The 18,797-nt window shown below is 43.5% G+C and overlaps 3 protein-coding genes across 14 annotated transcripts in view; 1 reads left to right on the forward strand and 2 right to left on the reverse strand.

The window, feature by feature from the left end:
• The window catches only part of CELF1 (CUGBP Elav-like family member 1), a 41,482-nt gene extending 39,069 nt beyond the window's left edge, over positions 1-2,413 (reverse strand). For 4 of the 11 annotated variants that reach the window (XM_067462772.1, XM_060762929.2, XM_060762939.2 and 1 more), the window contains exon 1: positions 2,268-2,413. The gene's annotated coding sequence lies outside the window, so the exon portion shown is untranslated. Of the gene's footprint in view, positions 1-1,847; positions 1,902-2,267 lie in introns of those variants that run through there. The other 7 variants (XM_067462779.1, XM_067462777.1, XM_067462776.1 and 4 more) reach the window with 3 other exon arrangements.
• Positions 2,414-2,471: 58 nt separating this feature from the next.
• PTPMT1 (protein tyrosine phosphatase mitochondrial 1) lies at positions 2,472-13,235 on the forward strand. 2 transcript variants are annotated; one of them, XM_067462784.1, is made up of 5 exons: positions 2,472-2,895; positions 4,779-4,859; positions 5,559-5,750; positions 6,912-7,158; positions 12,735-13,235. In XM_067462784.1, exons 1-4 carry the CDS (start codon positions 2,632-2,634, stop codon positions 7,122-7,124), a joined length of 750 nt encoding a protein of 249 aa, XP_067318885.1. In that variant the 5' UTR covers positions 2,472-2,631; the 3' UTR covers positions 7,125-7,158; positions 12,735-13,235. The 2 variants fall into 2 exon arrangements, with proteins under 2 accessions (XP_067318885.1, XP_060619011.2); XM_060763028.2 differs by lacking the exon at positions 12,735-13,235 and having other exon boundaries at positions 2,473-2,895; positions 6,912-7,330.
• On the reverse strand, positions 7,323-18,784 carry KBTBD4 (kelch repeat and BTB domain containing 4). Its single transcript, XM_060762916.2, has 4 exons — positions 18,620-18,784; positions 15,082-15,723; positions 10,050-10,156; positions 7,323-8,863 (listed from the first exon to the last, which is right to left on the reverse strand). Exons 1-4 carry the CDS (start codon positions 18,642-18,644, stop codon positions 8,003-8,005), a joined length of 1,635 nt encoding a protein of 544 aa, XP_060618899.2. The 5' UTR covers positions 18,645-18,784; the 3' UTR covers positions 7,323-8,002.
• Positions 18,785-18,797: the final 13 nt, after the last annotated feature.

Consider the following 18,797-nt stretch of genomic DNA (forward strand, 5'->3'; position numbering starts at 1 on the left):
CAGTGCTTTAAAATGAAGTTCCATCAAGACAACCGAAACTTACTCATGATCAGTGTATATAGCTGATCTGGAAGAAGTGATTTAAGCTATGCTACATAGGATTGCACTTCCCTTGAAAATTCAGTCTTACAGTTGCTTTTTAATTAATCCTTCTGCCTCAGTTTTGAATGCTCAGTTAACAGCCACACCAAGGAGTGCTTTAGTCTGGTATGTCATCCCATTCTCTATTAAATTGCAAGTTTACTTTTCAGTTATTATGGAATAAGCAGGAATGTCCTTAAATGCACATTTCTGGCTGAGAATTTAGCAGAATTAGGTTTGTTCCTCTTACAGCTTTCCCTCTCAACTCATTTCATCTCCTCTTCTCTACCTTTTCCATTTTTCTCCATCATGTAATTACCTCTACATCATGATCAAAGTCAAGTTGAAGTGAAAAGAATATTCCACTCTCACTCCAATTGTTTTGTTTTTTGAAAGAGGATTCTATATCAGCACCTTCTATATCAGGCATGGGCAAACTTTGGTCGTTCAGGTGTTTTGGACTTCAACTCCCACAATTTTAAGGACTGAAGTCCAAAACACCTGGAAGACCAAAGTTTGCCAAAGGACTGTTCTATATCCACAGTATCATCCTACCAGACAGAGACCATTCTGTGGGCATTAGTTTTTTTCTGCCCAGCAAGCAACTGAATAAGCAGCAGCCAGTATAAGGAATAGAAGCAACGTCTTAAGAAATTTATATATATATTATATATATATATGTATAAAAGATGTTAGTTCTTCTAATTAGTTTTGGTGATGTCAGATAGGACTGAATATCATCCCTATATGTGGGACACAAGGCTAGGAAAACTAACTTCAATACTCATTTTTTTTTCATGTTCTGAGCAGAATAAAAATACAAAAGCATTAGCGAACACTATGTTATTGGCATATGAATGGAAAGACAGAAAAAACTACAGATCCTTGTAGAAGTATCTGAGAAAGAAACGCTCACCACACCCAAACACCCCAAGTACATTGCAGACAATATAAAATCACTCCTACATGAAAAGATTTTTCCCAGCACATTCTGAAACAGTACAGGGCAGAAGGAGACAGCAAACGTGAAATATTTTTTCAGAGGAGTATCCTAAGGAACGAGTAAATTCTGGCGAGCATTTCAAGCATTAATGTGTGGCTAAACTACACTGTTACTGAGCAATCTAACAAATACACTAAATCTCTACCCATATGAAATCTTTATTTAAAAAATAAATTCCTCCACTTCCACTTTGTTCGCCACCTTTCTGCCTCCTCATCCGTCTCGTCTCCCATTTCAGTGTGTTTCCCAACAAGCTGCTTCAAAACATGACTTGTGGGAGCCAAGTTACCAGAGGAGAGCGAGGGGAGGGAGGGAGGGGGGAAAAGACTTCCATTATAAACCAAGGAAGGCGTCTCTTGCAAGAGTCAGAAGCTCGCCATTTAAACCCTATCACGTGCCCAACCTTCTAGGGACTGGGACTGGGACCTCCCCCCCCCCCCCCCCAAGTCCATAAAACGACCCGGAATCCACGCCATGCGAACCCCTCGCTAGTGGGAATCCCTTTACACAGAGGCCCAGTGGTCCTGGGTTAATTTACCCGGGTGGGGTTGGGGGGGGGGCGCTGTTGCGGGTCAATCGCAGACTCTGTAACGGGGAGGGAGGCTCTGCGTCGGGCCAAAAAGCGGCCTCTAGGAGACCAGCCCCGCCCCTTCGCCCTGGGATGGCGGCGGCTCCCGAGTCCTGTGATTCCCCCCTCACCCCGCCCGCCTGCCTGGCTCGCAGCTATTTCAGGAGAAACAAGCTGAAGGGAAGCTTTACTCACAGCCAACACCGCTAACTTGCTGGGACAGTCGGCTCCCCCCATTTCCCACTAATGGGCCCGCCCGTTTTCAAAGCCTCGCGTCTGGGCTGGGCCGAACCAAAAGGACACGCGGGGGGGGGGAGCGGGGTGAAATGGGACAATCGGCTGTGAAGCAAGACTCCCCCCATTTCCCCCTAATGGGCCCGCCTGTTTTCAAAGCCTAGCGTTTGGGCTGGACCGAACCAAAAGGACACGCGGGGGGTGGGAGGAGGGTTGCGATTCCTTTCCCCTACCAAACTCCCCACAAACATACATACATACATACAAGCAGACATACACCGGCAAGGGAAAGGGAGGCCCAGTCAAAATAAAAAGCAGCATAATATTCCTCCCAGGAGGGAAAGAAGCCGCCCGGGAGGAGGCCGGAGGGCGCAGACTCACCGCCGGCTGCGTGCCGTCCCCTCCCTGCCCTTCCCGGGCTCCTCCTGGCGGCCGCCGCCCTCGCTTGCCCCGGGGGATCCGCCCGCGCCCCGCTCGGCTCCCTCCGCCTCAGGACGGTGTCGCAAGATGGCGGCACTTCCGGGAGAGACCATTCCAAGGCGGAGGGAGGGGGGCGTGTAAACAGGAAGGTGAGAGGGAGAGTCCGTGCTGGGCGCGCGAGGGAGGGAAAGAAGCCGCCCCCCTCTCCCAACGCACCAATGGGCGCGCCCGGCTCTCCCCTGAGGCGCGGCGGTTCGCCTTCCATCTCCGCGGAGGTTGAGGCTGTTCTCGGCGGGGCCGCGAGGATGAGGGCGGCGGCCGCGGGATGAGCTCGCCAGGCGGCCCTCCTCCTCCTCCTCCTCCTCCGCCGCTTCCCCTCTCGCTGCGACGATGGCGTGAAGCCGCGGGCGAGCTGGCCATGGTGCTCCGGAGCGCGCTGGGCCCCGGCGCCGCCCGGCTCCTCTTCTACCCGACGCTGCTCTACACGCTGGCCAGGGAGCGCGTGCCCGGCTCGCAGAGGCCCTGGTTCAGCCGCATCGACCACGCCGTCCTCCTCGGCGCCCTGCCGCTCAGGGGACGCTGCCGGCAGGTAAACCGGGCCCCGAAGGAGAAGGCCACGACGACGACGACGGGGGGGAGGTGGGGACACCGCGGGGTCCTGGAACCCACGCCACCTTCCCCAGGGAGAGAGAACGCAGCCCCCCAATTTCCCCACCCGCTCTCCCAAACTTGTGGGAGCAGCAGGCCGAAAAGCCGAACTTTTCTCAGGATGCAACTTGACAGTTTTATAGATTTATAGTTAACCTACAGTCAAAGAGCATTCTGAACTCCACCAATGATGGAATTGAACCAAGCTTGGCACACAGAACTCCCACGACTAAGAGAAAACACTGGAAGGGTTTGGTGGACATCAGCCTCGAGTTTTGGAGTTGTAGTTCACCTATATCTAGAGAGCACTGTGGACTCAAAACAATGGTGGATTTGGACCAAACTTGGCACAAATACTCAATTATGCCCAAATGTGAATACTGGTGGATTTGGGGGGAAATAGACCTTGACATTTGGGAGTTATAGTTGCTGGAATTTATAGTTTGTTGTTGTTCATTCGTTCAGTCGTCTCCGACTCTTCGTGACCTCATGGACCAGCCCACGCCAGAGCTCCCTGTCGGCCGTCACCACCCCCAGCTCCTTCAAGGTCAGTCCAGTCACTTCAAGGATGCCATCCATCCATCTTGCCCTTGGTCGGCCCCTCTTCCTTTTGCCTTCCACTTTCCCCAGCATAATTGTCTTCTCTAGGCTTTGCTGTCTCCTCATGATGTGGCCAAAGTACTTCAACTTTGTCTCTAGTATCCTTCCCTCCAATGAGCAGCCGGGCTTTATTTCCTGGAGGAAGGACTGGTTGGATCTTCTCGCAGTCCAAGGCACTCTCAGAACTTTCCTCCAACACCACAGCTCAAAAGCATCGATCTTTCTTCGCTCAGCCTTCCCTAAGGTCCAGCTCTCACAACCGTAGGTGACTACATGGAATACCATGGCTTTGACTAGGCGGATCTTTGTTGCCAGTCTGATGTCTCTACTCTTTACGATTTTATCGAGACTGGACATTGCTCTCCTCCCAAGAAGTAAGCGTCTTCTGATTTCCTGGCCACAGTCTGCATCTGCAGTAATCTTTGCGCCTAGGAATACAAAGTCTGTCACGGCCTCCACATTTTCTCCCTCTATTTTCCAGTTGTCAGTCATTTATAGTTTACCTACTATCAAAGAGCGTTCTGAACTCCACCAACAATAGAATTAGGACAAACTTCCCACACAGCATTCCCATGCTTTGAAGGGTCTCACAGCATTCCCATGCTTTGAAGGGTCTCACGGCAGTCTCACACACTCTCCCTTGCCCACACATGCGCACCACGCTGCCATGCGCCAAGCATGCCTGCTCTCCCCTCCTGCCTTGAGTCTCAAAAACAGCCCTCCCCTTGTCTGAGAGGCCAGCCAATCACAGTAGAGGAAAGCTTTTGGTGGGAGGTGTTTCCAAAAAGAAAAAGGACAGGCAGAGAGATCTTCACCCTTTTCTACCAAAGGGGTTCTTAAGACCATCAGAAATATGTTTTCTGATTGTCTGGCGGCCTCTCTGAAACCTTCTTGCAACCCCCTCGGGGGTCCCGACCCTCATGTTGAGAAACGCTGATCTAGACATTCAACACATTGCTTTTGAGTGGTAGTTATAATTCAATTTAAATTTGTGCCATTCCATATGTTGCTTTTTATAGAATACCAGTGTTTATTATGATTTCTATTAAAATAATGGATTTCTAAGTTTATTTCTGTGCCATTTGCCTGCCAATTTAAATTGAACAGATGTTTATAGTTGGCATCGAAGGAAAACTACTGGCAGCTGTTTGAGGAGACCGAACTAGATAGATGTTTTTTGAAAAGGGTATATGGCTATGCATTTGTTTTTGTTTTTTCTTGTAGCTGGTAGACAAAGAAAATGTTCGGGGAGTGGTCACCATGAATGAAGAGTATGAGACTCGCTTCCTGTGTTGCTCTCCCCAGGTGAGTCCCACCCAATTTCAGTGTTCCCAGAGAAGTGAAGATGAAAATGACAGCCACTAAAGGAAATGGAAATATAGATATACATACAGGTATACACACATATAAACATTATTTTGACAGGAAGGAATACAAGATCATAGAAATTTGAATGAGAATTGCTTACAATTCAGCCTGATCTGTTTCCACAAAGGCTATGGGAGAATGCTTCTTGTTTGAAGTCTTAATTTGTGACATTATTCTGTTACATCTTAACGGCAAGGATGGTATGACCCAAGGGCTGCATATGGCTCAGGGTCATTCTTACAGCCTAAAGGCACTCTCTAGGCTGAAAAGGGGAAATCATCAGCCCTGAAAGCTTTAAGCTGCAATTCTTAGTCAAGGTCTAGTATCATGCTTTCATGTGTTCAGTAGGAATTCAATTGTTGCTTTGTTTCCATTTTGGAAAAGGAAAAACTACATTAGATGTGCAGCCCTCTCAAGTTCATTGGTCTTCACTTCCCCCTTCCGCAATGAACTTGAGATGGACTTTAAGAAGCTTCCTTTCACTTTCTTTCTGAAGGCCAGGAAATAAAATCATGTGTTTTAAATACGTAACATTACTACCACTCAAGTTCCCACATGATTTTGGCCAATACACTAATACCCTTTCCATTGCTTTCCTTTTCTAATGGCTGATTATGTCTTCTGGGCTGCCTGCAGGAATGGGAGGCGATGGGAGTAGAACAGCTGCGCCTTAGTACCGTGGACCTAACTGGAGTCCCCTCGATGGAGAACCTTCACAAAGGTGTTGAGTTTCTACTGAAGCATCGTGAACGTGGGAATAGTGTTTATGTGCACTGCAAAGCTGGCCGCTTTCGTAGCGCCACTATGGTGGCTGCTTACTTAATTCAAGTAAGAAGTGTTTGTGCTAATTTGCAGGGGATAACTAGTAGTCTTCCAGATTTTCCTGGATTGCAGCTTCTGTCATAGTTATTTATAATACGGGCTGCAGCTAATGGATGATACAGTTCATCAACATCTGGAGGACCAGAGATTGCTGTCCTAGTACAGATAGAAAAGATGGCAATTGCAAGGAAGCCTTACATTGGTAATACCATAACAGTGCTTCTGCTCAAGGACATGAGAAGATGTGGAAGTTTTATTGGGCTTGGTACTCTGGTCCCAGTAGGGTCATAAAGAAACAAAATCCAGGTTTAGCAGCTGGGGTATTTGATTTAGTAATCAGTAGGGACCCTTGCTGGTACAGCAGGTTGACCCACTGAGCTGCTGAACTTGTTGACCAAAAGGTTGGCGATTTGAATCCAGGTAGTGGGGTCAGCTCCCACTGTTAGCCCCAGCTTCTGCCAACCTAGCAGTTTGAAAACATGCAAATGTGAATAGATCAATAGGTACTGCTTTGGCGGGAAAGTAACGGCACTCCATGCACATGACCTTGGAGGTGTCTCTTCGGCTTAGAATTGGAGATGAACACCACCCCCAAGAGTCGGACTTGACGAGACTTAATGTCAGGGGAAACCTTTAACTTTAATCACTAGACTAAAAAAGGCTGCCTTCCAGATAACTTGCATGTCACTAGAATGAATCTAGGATTATTTCGTCATCTGAGTGAAAACATGAAATCCCTTTGCCTTTTGCAAAATGGAAGAAAAAGATACCACTAAGGGACTGAATGGAATGAGAATGCATGTTAATTAATTGCAGATAATTGTAAGTTTTTAGAACAAGATTTTGATCTAGCTTTATGTCCCATTTATCCTTATGTGATATTTGGACAGTGCAGAAGCTTACAATCCTGCTGTTAAAACAAAATGGAAAGCAGTTCAGAAATCATCCTTCCCTTTGCGAGAGCAGAAAGAAAGAGAGGATGAGATACACTTTGCTGGGATCAGGTCAAGGCAGATTTCAGTTGAAAGGCTTGTATAGTTGGAAAGAAATAATTTCTAAGTCTACTAAATAGGAGTGCATTGTGAAATAACTTCCCACTGTACTGCATACATTACTTTGTTTCCCGTTTAGAAGATTTTTTTTCACTTGGCTTTTCTGCCTTCATAGCTTCACCAGTGGACCCCTCGAGAAGCAATAGAAGCCATTGCTAAGATCCGTCCTCATATCATTGTCCGCAATAAACAAGTTCAGTTGCTAGAGGACTTTCATAAGTGTGTAACAGTTGGAAGTCCTTCACAATCGGAGCAAGAACTACACAAAGGAGAACAGAAATCATCAGAACAGATGGAGAATAATCGTCTGAAAACACCTGGTTCCTAAGATGTTATTTAGAAATGGACTACAGTTGCCTCAGGTACCAAACAGTAAGCTTTCTGCAGCATTAGAATAAAAAAACTACAGCCCCGAGCTTTGACACCATATTTGGCCTTTACTGTCTCTTGTTTATTATTTCAAAGTAGATGAATGGAACCACTCGTCAGTGCTTCTGTCTCAAATACAAGCAATAAAACCACTGTATTGTTTCAGTAGAGGCCTTTATTGAGTCTTGTACCTCAAATGGTTTACAGTATCAACAGATAAGTTTGAAACTAAGTTTCAGGACAGGGCACCCCAGCATTGGTGCAATGGCAGCTTTTCTTTTCCTGCCAGGGAGCTGGATAGCACAGAATAGTGGTCTCCTCTATTCTTAGTACAATCTAGAAAACTACAGGGTGTATTACTTTCAGTACCTTTGGCTTAATTGTCTTCTGCAACCCTAATGAAGAGGGAACCTTCAGAACTTGATTAATAATTGCACCTTCCAGGGATGTTTTATAACTTGAAGGATTACACAACCTGCAATATGGGACGCTCTTAAGTAACTGAAGGAATGGTTAAACAGCTTGGACAAGTGTTTGCTGGTGGTAAAAGATGTAAGCCTAAGAAGACTTTCACCTTTGGGGTATAAAAGCTGACCAGCAGAGGACTACAGTGTTAGCAATAAGCTAGACAGGTCTGTGGTCCCATTAATTAAGGGCTAGTGTTGCAGCAGGTACGGTAGTGGTGTTGCTTGTTTGTGACTGAAGGTTTGAAGAAAGGGTGGAATTGTCTACAAGTACTGCAGTCTGCCTCAAAGAGCCGGTGCTATGGGGTCTATGCATCTCCGCCCTGCTTAATGGAATGTATTATTAGTGTTCTAGCAATAGGTTTTTCTTCTCTCATGCCAAAACAAATTGTAGATTTGTAAGGAGCACTTTGAGACCACTGTTGACAGCTACCACAGAGGTGGCCGGATTGAGTTTGAAGGTGTTGGCATCTCCCTTTTTGTAGCGATCTCGGAAGATGTAGATGTTCCCATTACAGCTAGCAATTTTCCAGAGGGATGGCACTGAACTCCAGGCATCTGGCAAACAGAGCCTGGTGAAGCTATCCAGGAGAGGATTATAGCACAACAGTGAATCCCCCTCTGCTACTATAAACACTAGGTCCTTGTGCACTGCGGCATGCATGCAGCCTGCAAAAGGTAACACATAAGGCTTCACATGGCACTTTTCTGTGTTGGTGTCATAGCACTGGATAAGCCGTGAAGGCTTGGTAAAAAAGTCCAGGTCATTCTCCTCACCACCCAACAAATAAATGACGCCATTGAGATTTACACCTGTAGCTCCAGACACGGCTACTTCCAGCTGGCTAGTTTCTGTCCATACATTGTCTCTGACTCTGTAGTATATGACTGCATTAGAGAGGATATCTTGCAGCGTCTTGCCACCCAGTGAATAGATGGCATCCTTACTGGGAACAGAAACCAGAGTGTGTTGAAGCCTGTCACGGGGCAGAGGTGCACACCATTCCCAGTCTATTGTGGTGTTGTTGCATTTCCACATGCGGCGTGGAATGGATCCTCCAACAACATAGAGGTCACTACCATGCTTGCAGGCTGCAGTAATCTGGTGGCACAAGCTGTTTTGACCGCTAACAGAAATTGAGTCGTCATCAGCACAGTGCAGCGAGACAGCAAGAGAATGTGTTCGAGATGACTCCTTTCCAATCAGGTAGATATGAACCTTCTCTCCAATTTCCTAGGGATGTAAATGAACGTTCATTAGACTTGCATGGGTCTTTGTCCAGAAATTCACACAATAAGAAATTTGCTAAGTTGGACCTGACACCTTGTCCCACAAGGTATCAGGCCATTTGCAGGCTGCATACTGGGACTCAAGTCTCTCATTATCCTTTTATTTCAGGCCAAACATTATTGGCTCTTTCATTTTGCACAATTATACCACTGTTTCTGCTTTAGCTGCCACGGAGTCATCTTATGGAATCCTGCAATTTCTCATTTGGAGAGGTACTAGACCTCTCTAACAGAGACTTCTAAGTACTCCCTCCTAACTGGAATGCACAACCACAGGATAGAAAAGTGGCAATTTAAGTGGAACCACAGTGCTCTAATTGTTATGAAAGGGGCCCTAGGTGAGATGCATAATTGTACCCAGTCCCTTAGAAACACGTATGGAAATGCCAAACTAGCAAAATTGAAATGGCACTTCAAATTAGTATTTTCACTTCTTTAAGCAAATATTAAGTCACCCCAGCACCCAAAGTACCTAGTATTTTCAGCATAGGGTTTCTGTAGGTTTTTTCGGGCTATACGGCCATGTTCTAGAGGCATTCTCTCCTGACATTTCGCCTGCATCTACGGCAAGCACCCTCAGCGGTAGTGAGACGAAATATCCGGAGAGAATGCCTCTAGAACATGGCCATATAGCCCAAAAAACCTAAAACAACCCAGTGATTCTGGCCATGAAAGCCTTCGACAATACATTTTCAGCATAATTGCCACCTGATTGCAGATAAGGAAGGGGATGAACTATGATGGCTAAGATGAGTGCTGCTTTATGTTCTCACAGTTGATGATTATGGGTCAGCTACAAGTAATGGCACCTTCCTGCTTCTGTTTCTCAGCAACTGGAACTACGAACCATAATGTCTTTGAAAATGGAGCTCTCTTCTTTCATTAGTTGCTCTAAGGCTCACAAAGCTGGTGACCATCATAACATCTTGTGTTGAGCAGTATAATTTAGACATGGATGGTGTAAAGAGTACCTCCTTTTCTCTAATCTGATTTTCTCATCATTCCATTTCATTGTGTAATCCTGGAGTCTTCTATTATGGCAGAGGCCAAGATATTTGCCTATCTACTCTTCACAAATTTGCATCTAAAATGTTCTAAATTTAAAAACCCTGGACTCACAAATTATATACCTTTAAACTTGATCGCAGTATCTCTGAAAAACCTGCACGCTCTTCTTTATTAAAGCCAATCCAGGTTTCTATGGCAGCTGTTGGATTCTGAGAACATGGAACCCCATCTGTAAGATTGCAAAGATAAAAATCATGAAGTATTCAACTTGCATTGCATGGTACTCCCACTTTCCCCCCAAAACATTTGGTTTATTTATAATGTCATTCTACAGAAGAACACAAAAGTGAAAGAAGGTGAGCTACCTGGGATCATCCCAGATAATTCATGGGTTTAGATGGGAAATATGATGCCAATATTAGATCACTAGATCTTTCCTCCTACAGTTAAAACAAAAGATTTCATTTAGCATTCAACTACCTGGGAAAAAGTTTCGTATTCCTTGCCATGTGATAATTTATAGAGGACCGTGAGAATGCTGTTGTAGCAGACTAACACTTCCAATATTTTCTTATACAGACTTAACCTATTCTGTGTGGTTTTAATGAGAAAAAAAAGATTCCAGTCATACTAAAGGTCACAACCGTTAATTTCATTTCTTAACATATTTCAAACAGATGCATTCTTCAGAAATATTTAAAACCATTTGGATTATTTACTCTTCAGTACGATATGAGCCTGATTTATCATGGACTTTCTGATTGTTACAAGGAAAGGCACAATTTCTAGTCTCCCAAGACAGCAAGCTTTTCTCTCTGCGGGATAGCTAGCTTTGTTTGGTTGATCTCATTACTAGTAATGAGATCAGTGATTGTAGAAGTCAGCAGGTTAATAGAGATGGCACTTGTAAAAGTGGAACAGTGGGCTTGGTAGCACAATTTTTAAATACAGCTCAGTTATGAATGCTTTCCATGAAACCTGCTAATTTTACCTTGATTTCTACAAAACAAGTGCTGGCATGGATTTGTAGGCTCAAATAAAATTCTGTATCATCATATGTCTCTTGTAGATAAAGTAGTTTATTATTTGAAAATATGTGTCAGTTCTTACTATAATGTGTAAGAAAATAGCACACTGAAAATCATGTCATTAACTCACAATTACTTTGGCTACTACTAATAAGACAACTTGATCTGAGACTCAACCTTCAGTCTCTAAAAATATTTCAGTTAACAAGATATTTAAGCTGATATGGTGGCCTGATCTTTATTTTAGATTCTGAACCTGATAGTTCATTTACTAGCTCCATCTGATGGCTGTCTCCTACTCTTTCACCCACTTGGACCATTTCACTTCGCTTTTTGTTCTTACCCATAAATGGATATCTCCTTGGCTCAGCAACACTTTTCATGAAACAGTAGTAAACCAAATGCAAGTTCTGCTAACATGCCAAATGAAAGTCTGTTGAGCTGATGATAAGAAAGTTGATCTCTTGCTATTCTGCAACTTGTGACTGACTGCCTTGTTCCCTGAAAACAAGCAACACCCAAAAGGAAGGCAACATTCTTTCCATAGTAAGAGTTATATGAGAAGCAACATCACTCTGACAGGCATAGCCTGGCTGTATGAGATTGCATGCACATTTTTCTATGGCAATTGACTAGCATTTTTTGCCTTCATTTGGCGGAAATATGGGATAAGAAAGGAGACGTTAATCCTATCACTAACTGTAAGTGGATCTGGAGATTTCCCTTTCAAATCTAATTCTATCAGAATTGGTATCATCAAATTTGGTTTATGTTCCATATTTCCTGAGATAAAGTATCCCAACATAGAGTTTAATCATCCTCTTACATGACCAGTTACTATTTGAAGGCTGCATGGTTTTTATGAGCCTAAATAAATACAGGTGGTTTGAGTGTTGGACTACAACTCTGGAGATCTTTTGGCCATGAAACCCACTGACTGACCTTGGGCACATCACACTCCCTCAGAGGAAAGCAATGGCAAAGTTCTTCTGAACACATCTTGCCAAGAAAACCCTGTAATGAGGTCGACCCAGGTTGGAAACTACTTGGAGGCAAACAACAAGTAAATATAGATATGTTTTCTACTGATCACTATTGCAAATACTGAAAGTAGAAAGCCAAACATGGTGGACTAGTCAATTGACTTGTTAATATTTATTGACATCAACTTTAATTTCAATTTCATAAGAGAGAATTCCAATTAAAAGTAGATATTCTATTGCCTGAACTAAAAGATGTTGAACTCAAAGGTGAAATACGCTAAGGCCTAAAGAGACCACTGCACTGGTGCTAGAGCACCACAGCATCAACATTCTCTCCCCATCAACTCATGGTGCCATTTGGCTCTAGATTAGGCTGGGGGAGGGTCTCACAGGAACTGCAATGGGAAGAGTTGTAACGCTGCCTCTCAGTTTTACTCAGGGAAACATTTCTATCAGAGAAATGTACCTCATTAGGTCCTAGTCTGCCGTTTTTAAGCAATGAATAATACTATTGAACTGTACATTGCTACTGTAAAATCTGTTTTTCCAGAAAGTTGTAGAAAATGAAACCTTTTATGAACTATAATTTCCAGCTTCTTAAAGCAGGCTACTAGGTCACTTAGATGCAAATGGATTTCTGTGGATGAGATCACAAGATCAGAGGGATGGATTAGAGTTGCAGAGTATGAGTCACAGGAACTGCATAATTACTCAATACTACAGAAATTTTGAACATGTAAACATAAATATGTAAGCCATGATTACCTTCTAGACCTAATGTCTGTTTTTTTTCCAGAAAACCTTTTGTGTGGCACTGGCTCTGCAACAGCTGGCTTGGCTCCAAAGCCTGAACAGAGATCACTTGTTCATAACTCAATGTCAGGAGAGCAGACTTCTCCTTACTCCCCCACAAAAGGCACAACTTTGTGGGGCAGGTTTGCGTTGGGGCAGATATCAAGGAGAAGGGAATACATTTACTTAGCAGAGTCCGTTCTGCTAGTGGAGGAGTACAAATTCAGTGTGTAGATCTCAACTATGCCTCCAGATACATTATCACTGGTTGACCACAAAGCTCCCTTGCATCAGTTTTGTGTAAACAACACATTATTTTAATTTTTCTTACAAGTTTATTTTCTGCTCACACAGAACAAAATAGTAAAATATAGATGTATGTAAACTATAATGTAACAAATTTCATTTATTTTGGAAAGTATATCTAACTATGAAAGCAATTCATGATCAGTCTATTTAGGGGAACAACGTATCAACTGATTGGGATTTAACATTTGATCAATAAATGGCAGTGTACTCTTGGTATATACTAATACCAAAATCTATGGATGTTCGTCCCATTATATACACTGACGTAGTAAAATGGTCTCCTTTTATAAAATAACAAAATCAAGGTTTGCTTTTTAGAATTAAAAAAAAATAATTTCAAAAAGTGGGTGCAAAATCCAAAAGCTGACTGCATTTCCCTCATTATTGGTGTACAGTGGCTTTCATTTTCAGCTAAGTAAAACATTACATTCAGTATAGATTGTTGTCTCAGAGCTGAACTATGAACTAAGAAATTATGGCTAATCTTTGCATGAGTTGCAAAAGACCTTGTTCACTAACTGAGCTTTGCAGCATTCTAGAGGAGGTACAAATATTAAAGTATTAACCCCACCTCCAAAATTATAATCCAAACATAAACATCCTAAGAAAATATTGTTTTATAGAGATTTTTGCTAGCTTTCATTATTGACACTTTTATTATTTTAAAAGAGTGATCTGCCCCTCACTTAAAATGTCATATGTGGTATTTGTATAAAGATTCTGAAGCAACTTTTTAAAAACAATATACTCCCATTTTCCTCCAGGTTTTCTAATTTCTAACGAGTATTTTTTAAAGTTATAAGATTTTTAAACTTCACCTTTACATTATGTAGGCTTCAAGTATATAGAAATGTGTTTATTATTTAAAATAGTTAATCCCACCTTTCATCATACAACCCAGGGTGGATAAAAGCAGAAGTTATATATAAAAAATAGAAGTAACAAAACTAAGCGAACAACTATGGAAAAGCCAAGCAAATAAAAATTAGAAAAAGAAATAACCTCAAAATTTAGAAACAAAAGATTTACAAACCAATTCAGAGAAGCTGAGGGAGAGTGGTCCAGTTTCTGAAGACCAAAACAAGATCTTTAACAAGATCGTGTTGAGCACTGGGTGCCCAGGAGAGGACACAGTCTCAAGGCAGGACATTCCAACGTTTCAGCAAAGTGTTCTTCCTTGTTCCAACAAAATGTAACAAGGAATTGACTTGCTGAGGTTGATCTTAATAATATTAGCATATAGAACACTAAACCATACATGCATACTACTAGCACTTTGAACTGGGTCCAAATTATATAAAAAGTCAATACAGTAGTTGGATTACATGCTGAAACCTGGTTCTCCTAGTCAAACTGGGCACTGAATTTTCAACAAACAGAAATACCAGACACATCTCAAAGATAACCCCATATAAATCACATTGTAATTGTTAAGTTGTTATGTAACTAGAACATATCATGATCCAGCACTGAGTGTAGTTGATGCGTATCTCCTGGATTTAGCTTTATATCTGACCATCTTCAGATTATGAATTTTCTAGGGTCATACAGTATGTCCAGGATGGTCATTCCATTAATGATGAGCACTTCTTGTGCTGGATTAAGTTTACATTTATTATCTGTTAATCAGTGAATTGCTGACTTTATATATCAGTTCAGAATTTCACAGCTTCCCTTGTAATATGAACAAAAATAGAACTAGATGTGATGTGTATGCTGGAGGGATTGAACTCCCAATCTTCATATCTCTTTCCATGGAGATTAAATATCATAAATATATAGAATGTATTAAATAAAATAAAATGGGGATGGAATGGACCCCCACCCGAACCAAGGAAATAAAGTCTTTGACCATCTTCCAGAAATGTCCCTTCACAAAAAATAAAAATCAGAATTGTAAAATAGTCCATCCTCAATAATCCTACGACACCAAGGTTGATGGCATTAAAAGCCAGAGGCCCATAGCAGAAAAGAAAGAGTGCACTCCTGCCCAGTTCTTGGTGTAGAGTGTATATTGGACAACGAATGACAATTCTACCTACCTGAGATAATATCTGTCAGGAGACGAAGAGGAAGGTGCAAAAACTCCTCTGTTTCCTGAAGTTGTGCTAAGTATGACTTGGCACAGTGCTTGGCAGCTGTGTAGAGTCCCACATCGCTGTGCTGATCAGCCAACCACATAATCTGCAAACAGTTTTTCACTTGCACTGTTCGAGCCAAGAAACGAGAGCACTCCTCAAAGAGGGCAGTTAGTTGGTACATATCTGCCACTTCATATGTCTCCTGCAAATCTTCTGCCCTCAGTTTCACAGTTCCATGATATATGTAGTCCACCAGGAGCTGAAAGACACTCTCGCTGACATCTTGTAACTCAATCACCCGGTTATGTGCCTCCTTTAGGTTGGATGTGAACATAGAACGGAAGAAGCAACTCTGAGCAGAGAGAACAAGTCGGTGTAATTGAAATTCTTTGCCTTCCACCGAAATGGTAACATCAGCAAAGAGCTCATCCTCTAGGCACAACTTCATAATTCCTTGGGCCACACGGCCTGAATGAGAACGATCGGTGAAAGTATAATTCACAAAATAGTTCTCAGTTGAAGAATTTCCAGTTTCCTCTGCTGAGGAACCTCCAGTCTCCTCCAGTGAGTCCATATTGCTGCCTTGGTTTGACCTCCAGCAATCTGAAATGCAAGACATTAGAAATTCTTTGTTACAAAACCATATTGTATTTCCAACTAAAGTGCTCAAGTTATATAGGTTTATACATTTAAACATCAAGTTAGGAAGACATCATGAATGATATACAGAAGGAAGAGAGAAATGATTCTGTGTAAAGATTACTTCCTGGACCATGGTGCTGGACCAGCAATTCACCACAGAACAGGATTAAGGGAACAGTGCACTACGTTTATATAACTTCAAGAATTAGATCGTTTCCCAAACACATTAGCTTCTGGACCTTCCATTGTACAGGAAGCATACTACAACTATATCTCACTGTGCATAATAGACTTATTTACGTTGAAGTTAAATATTCTTATATTTCAAAATGTACATGCAAACATTAAAATAATAATTTCAGAAGTTCTATGTTAGGATGATAAATGTGAGGAACCAAATGCTATTGGATATAACCCCCAGACAAAGTATGCTGGGAGTTTTAATCCAGAAAACCTGGAATATCGCTTTATAAGCACCAGCATGGAACAGTGGCTTGAGTGTTGTGCTATGAGCCGAGATAAGGTTTTGACTACCAGCTTGGCCTGATAACCCTTGGGCAAGGTACACTTTCAGCCATAGAAAACCCTGCATTAGGTTTCCCTTTGGGTTCCCATAAGTTGGAAACTTTTTTTTTGTGTTAAGATGTCAGTTTACAAAGAGGTGGCCAACAGTTGCTCTAAGCAGAACAGCAACAATCTAATGCAAAGTTATGACCACTTAACAAAATGATCTCCAAAACTCTGAAAGCTTGGCTTGTATTCTACTTGAATCTGCTGTGAACACACTGTAATCATAACAAAGTGTGAGAGAAAGATTTTCTGAGAGGCAACTAGAGTTGTATATCCATATAAGGAAGATTGATTCATCCAGGTTGCCTGCCATGTATAGACACAACACACACTTCTCTGAAGCATCACTTTGAAATGCTTCAGTTCTGGACTCTAAATTGAACCCAGGCATCTGCGGTGGCTGGGAGGGCCTTTAAACAATTAAAACTTGTGCGCCAACTGCTCCCATTCCTAGAGAAGCCTTATCTGGCCACGGTAGTCCATGTTTTAGTGACATCCTATCTGGATTACTGTAACTCACTCTATGTGGGGCTGCCTCTGAAGAGTGCTTGGAAACTTCAGCTGGTCCAAAGAGCTGCAGCCAGGTTGCTCACTAGGGCATGCTACAGGGAGAAGACAACTCCCCTCCTGCAGTAGCTCCACTGGCTACCAGTCTGTTTCCAGATGCAATTCAAAGCACTGGTTATGACCTTTAAAGCCCTAGATAGTTCAGGACCAGGCAATTTAGTTGACCACCCAAGCCCTGAGATTTTCAGGAGAGGCCCTTCTCTCAGTCCCAGCTCCATCTCAAGCTCAATTGGATGGAACGGGAGAGTGGGCCTTCCTTCTCGGTAGCTGCCCCTTGAGCCTGGAACTTCCTGCACAGGGAAGCCAGAATGTCCCCCTTCCTGCTGTCCTTCCGGCAGCAGACCAAAACTCGGAATTTTGGTCTGAGAGGGGTGGCATAGAAATGCAGTAGATTAAATAAATAAATAAATATTTTAAATGCTGTGCTAACATTTTTATGTCAAGCTGCTTTGAGTCCCCTTCAGGGAAGATAAAAAGGGGTATAAATAAATATGCTGCATCAACAGGAGCAAAGTATCTAGATCAGTGGTTCTCAATCTGGAGTCCCGAGATGTTTTTGGTCTACAACTCCCAGAAATCCCAGCTATTTTACCAGCAGTTAGGATTTCTGGGAGTTGTAGGCCAAAAACATCTGGGGACCCCAGGTTGAGAACCACTTGTTTAGATCTAGGGAAGTAATGCTACCCCTCTATTCCGCCTTGGTTAGACCACACCTGGAATATTGTGTCCAATTCTGGGCACCACAATTGACAAGGTGGAATGTGTCCAGAGGAGGGTGACTAAAATGATCAAGGGTCTGGAGAACAATCCCTATGAGGAGCAGCTTAAGGAACTGGGCATGTTTAGCCTGAAGAAGAGAATGCTGAGAGGAGATATGATAGCCGTGTATAAATATGTGAGAGGAAGTCACAGGGAGGAGGAAACAAGCTTGTTTTCTGCTTCCCTGGAGACTAGGACGCGGAACAATGGCTTCAGACTACAAGAAAAGAGATTCCATCTGAACATGAGGAAGAACTTCCTGATTGTGAGAGCCGTTCAGCAGTGCAACTCTCTGCCCCGGAGTGTGGTGGAGGCTCCTTCTTTAGAAGCTTTTAAACAGAGGCTGGATGGCCATCTGTCAGGGGTGCTTTGAATGCAATATTCCTACTTCTTGGCAGAGGGTTGGACTGGATGGCCCATGAGGTCTCTTCCAACTCTTTGATTCTCTGATTACAAAACATCCAACTGAGCGACAGCAGTGTCATCCCATGCATGGCTACAGTGGGCCCTCGGTATCCTTGGTTCTTGTTCCAGGAGCTACCATTCCCTTCTGGATATAAGAAAACGTGGACGCTCCAGTCCAATGATTTATTTTCCTCCAGGACTGGGACCCAAAATGGCTATGTGGCAGGTATGGGCAAACTTGGGCCTTCCAGGTGTTTTGGACTTCAGCTCCCACCATTCCTAACAGCCTCAGGCCCCTTCCTTTTCCCCCTCAGCCGCTTAAGGGGGAAAAGGAAGGGGCCTGAGGCTGTTAGGAATGGTGGGAGCGGAAGTCCAAAATACCTGGAAGGCCCAAGTTTGCCCATACCTGGTGTAGATTTGTGTGTATCCTGCCCTCTTTCGCAGGCACTTCAAGGCCGCCCCTTCCTTTCTTCCTTTCTCCCTGCCTCCCTTTCTCTGGCGGGAGACTAACGGCCCTTCCGCCCCCGCAACGGGCAGGCACTTGCCCAGCGCTTACTTGCAGCGGCGGCGCCGCCCTTCATTCCTCCGGCTCGGGAGCCTCACACCGGAAAGAGCTCGAGGGAAAGAGGAAGGGAGAGGGGACGCCCAAGCGGGTGCGCTTGCCGAGCCCGGGCGGCGTGCTGGCGGAAGTCGCCCCGCCCCCTCATTTCCGGATCATTTCGGAAGGGGATCTC

The sequence above is a fragment of the Anolis sagrei genome, chromosome 1, assembly GCF_037176765.1.
Source record: "Anolis sagrei isolate rAnoSag1 chromosome 1, rAnoSag1.mat, whole genome shotgun sequence".
NCBI classification, from domain to species: domain Eukaryota; kingdom Metazoa; phylum Chordata; class Lepidosauria; order Squamata; family Dactyloidae; genus Anolis; species Anolis sagrei.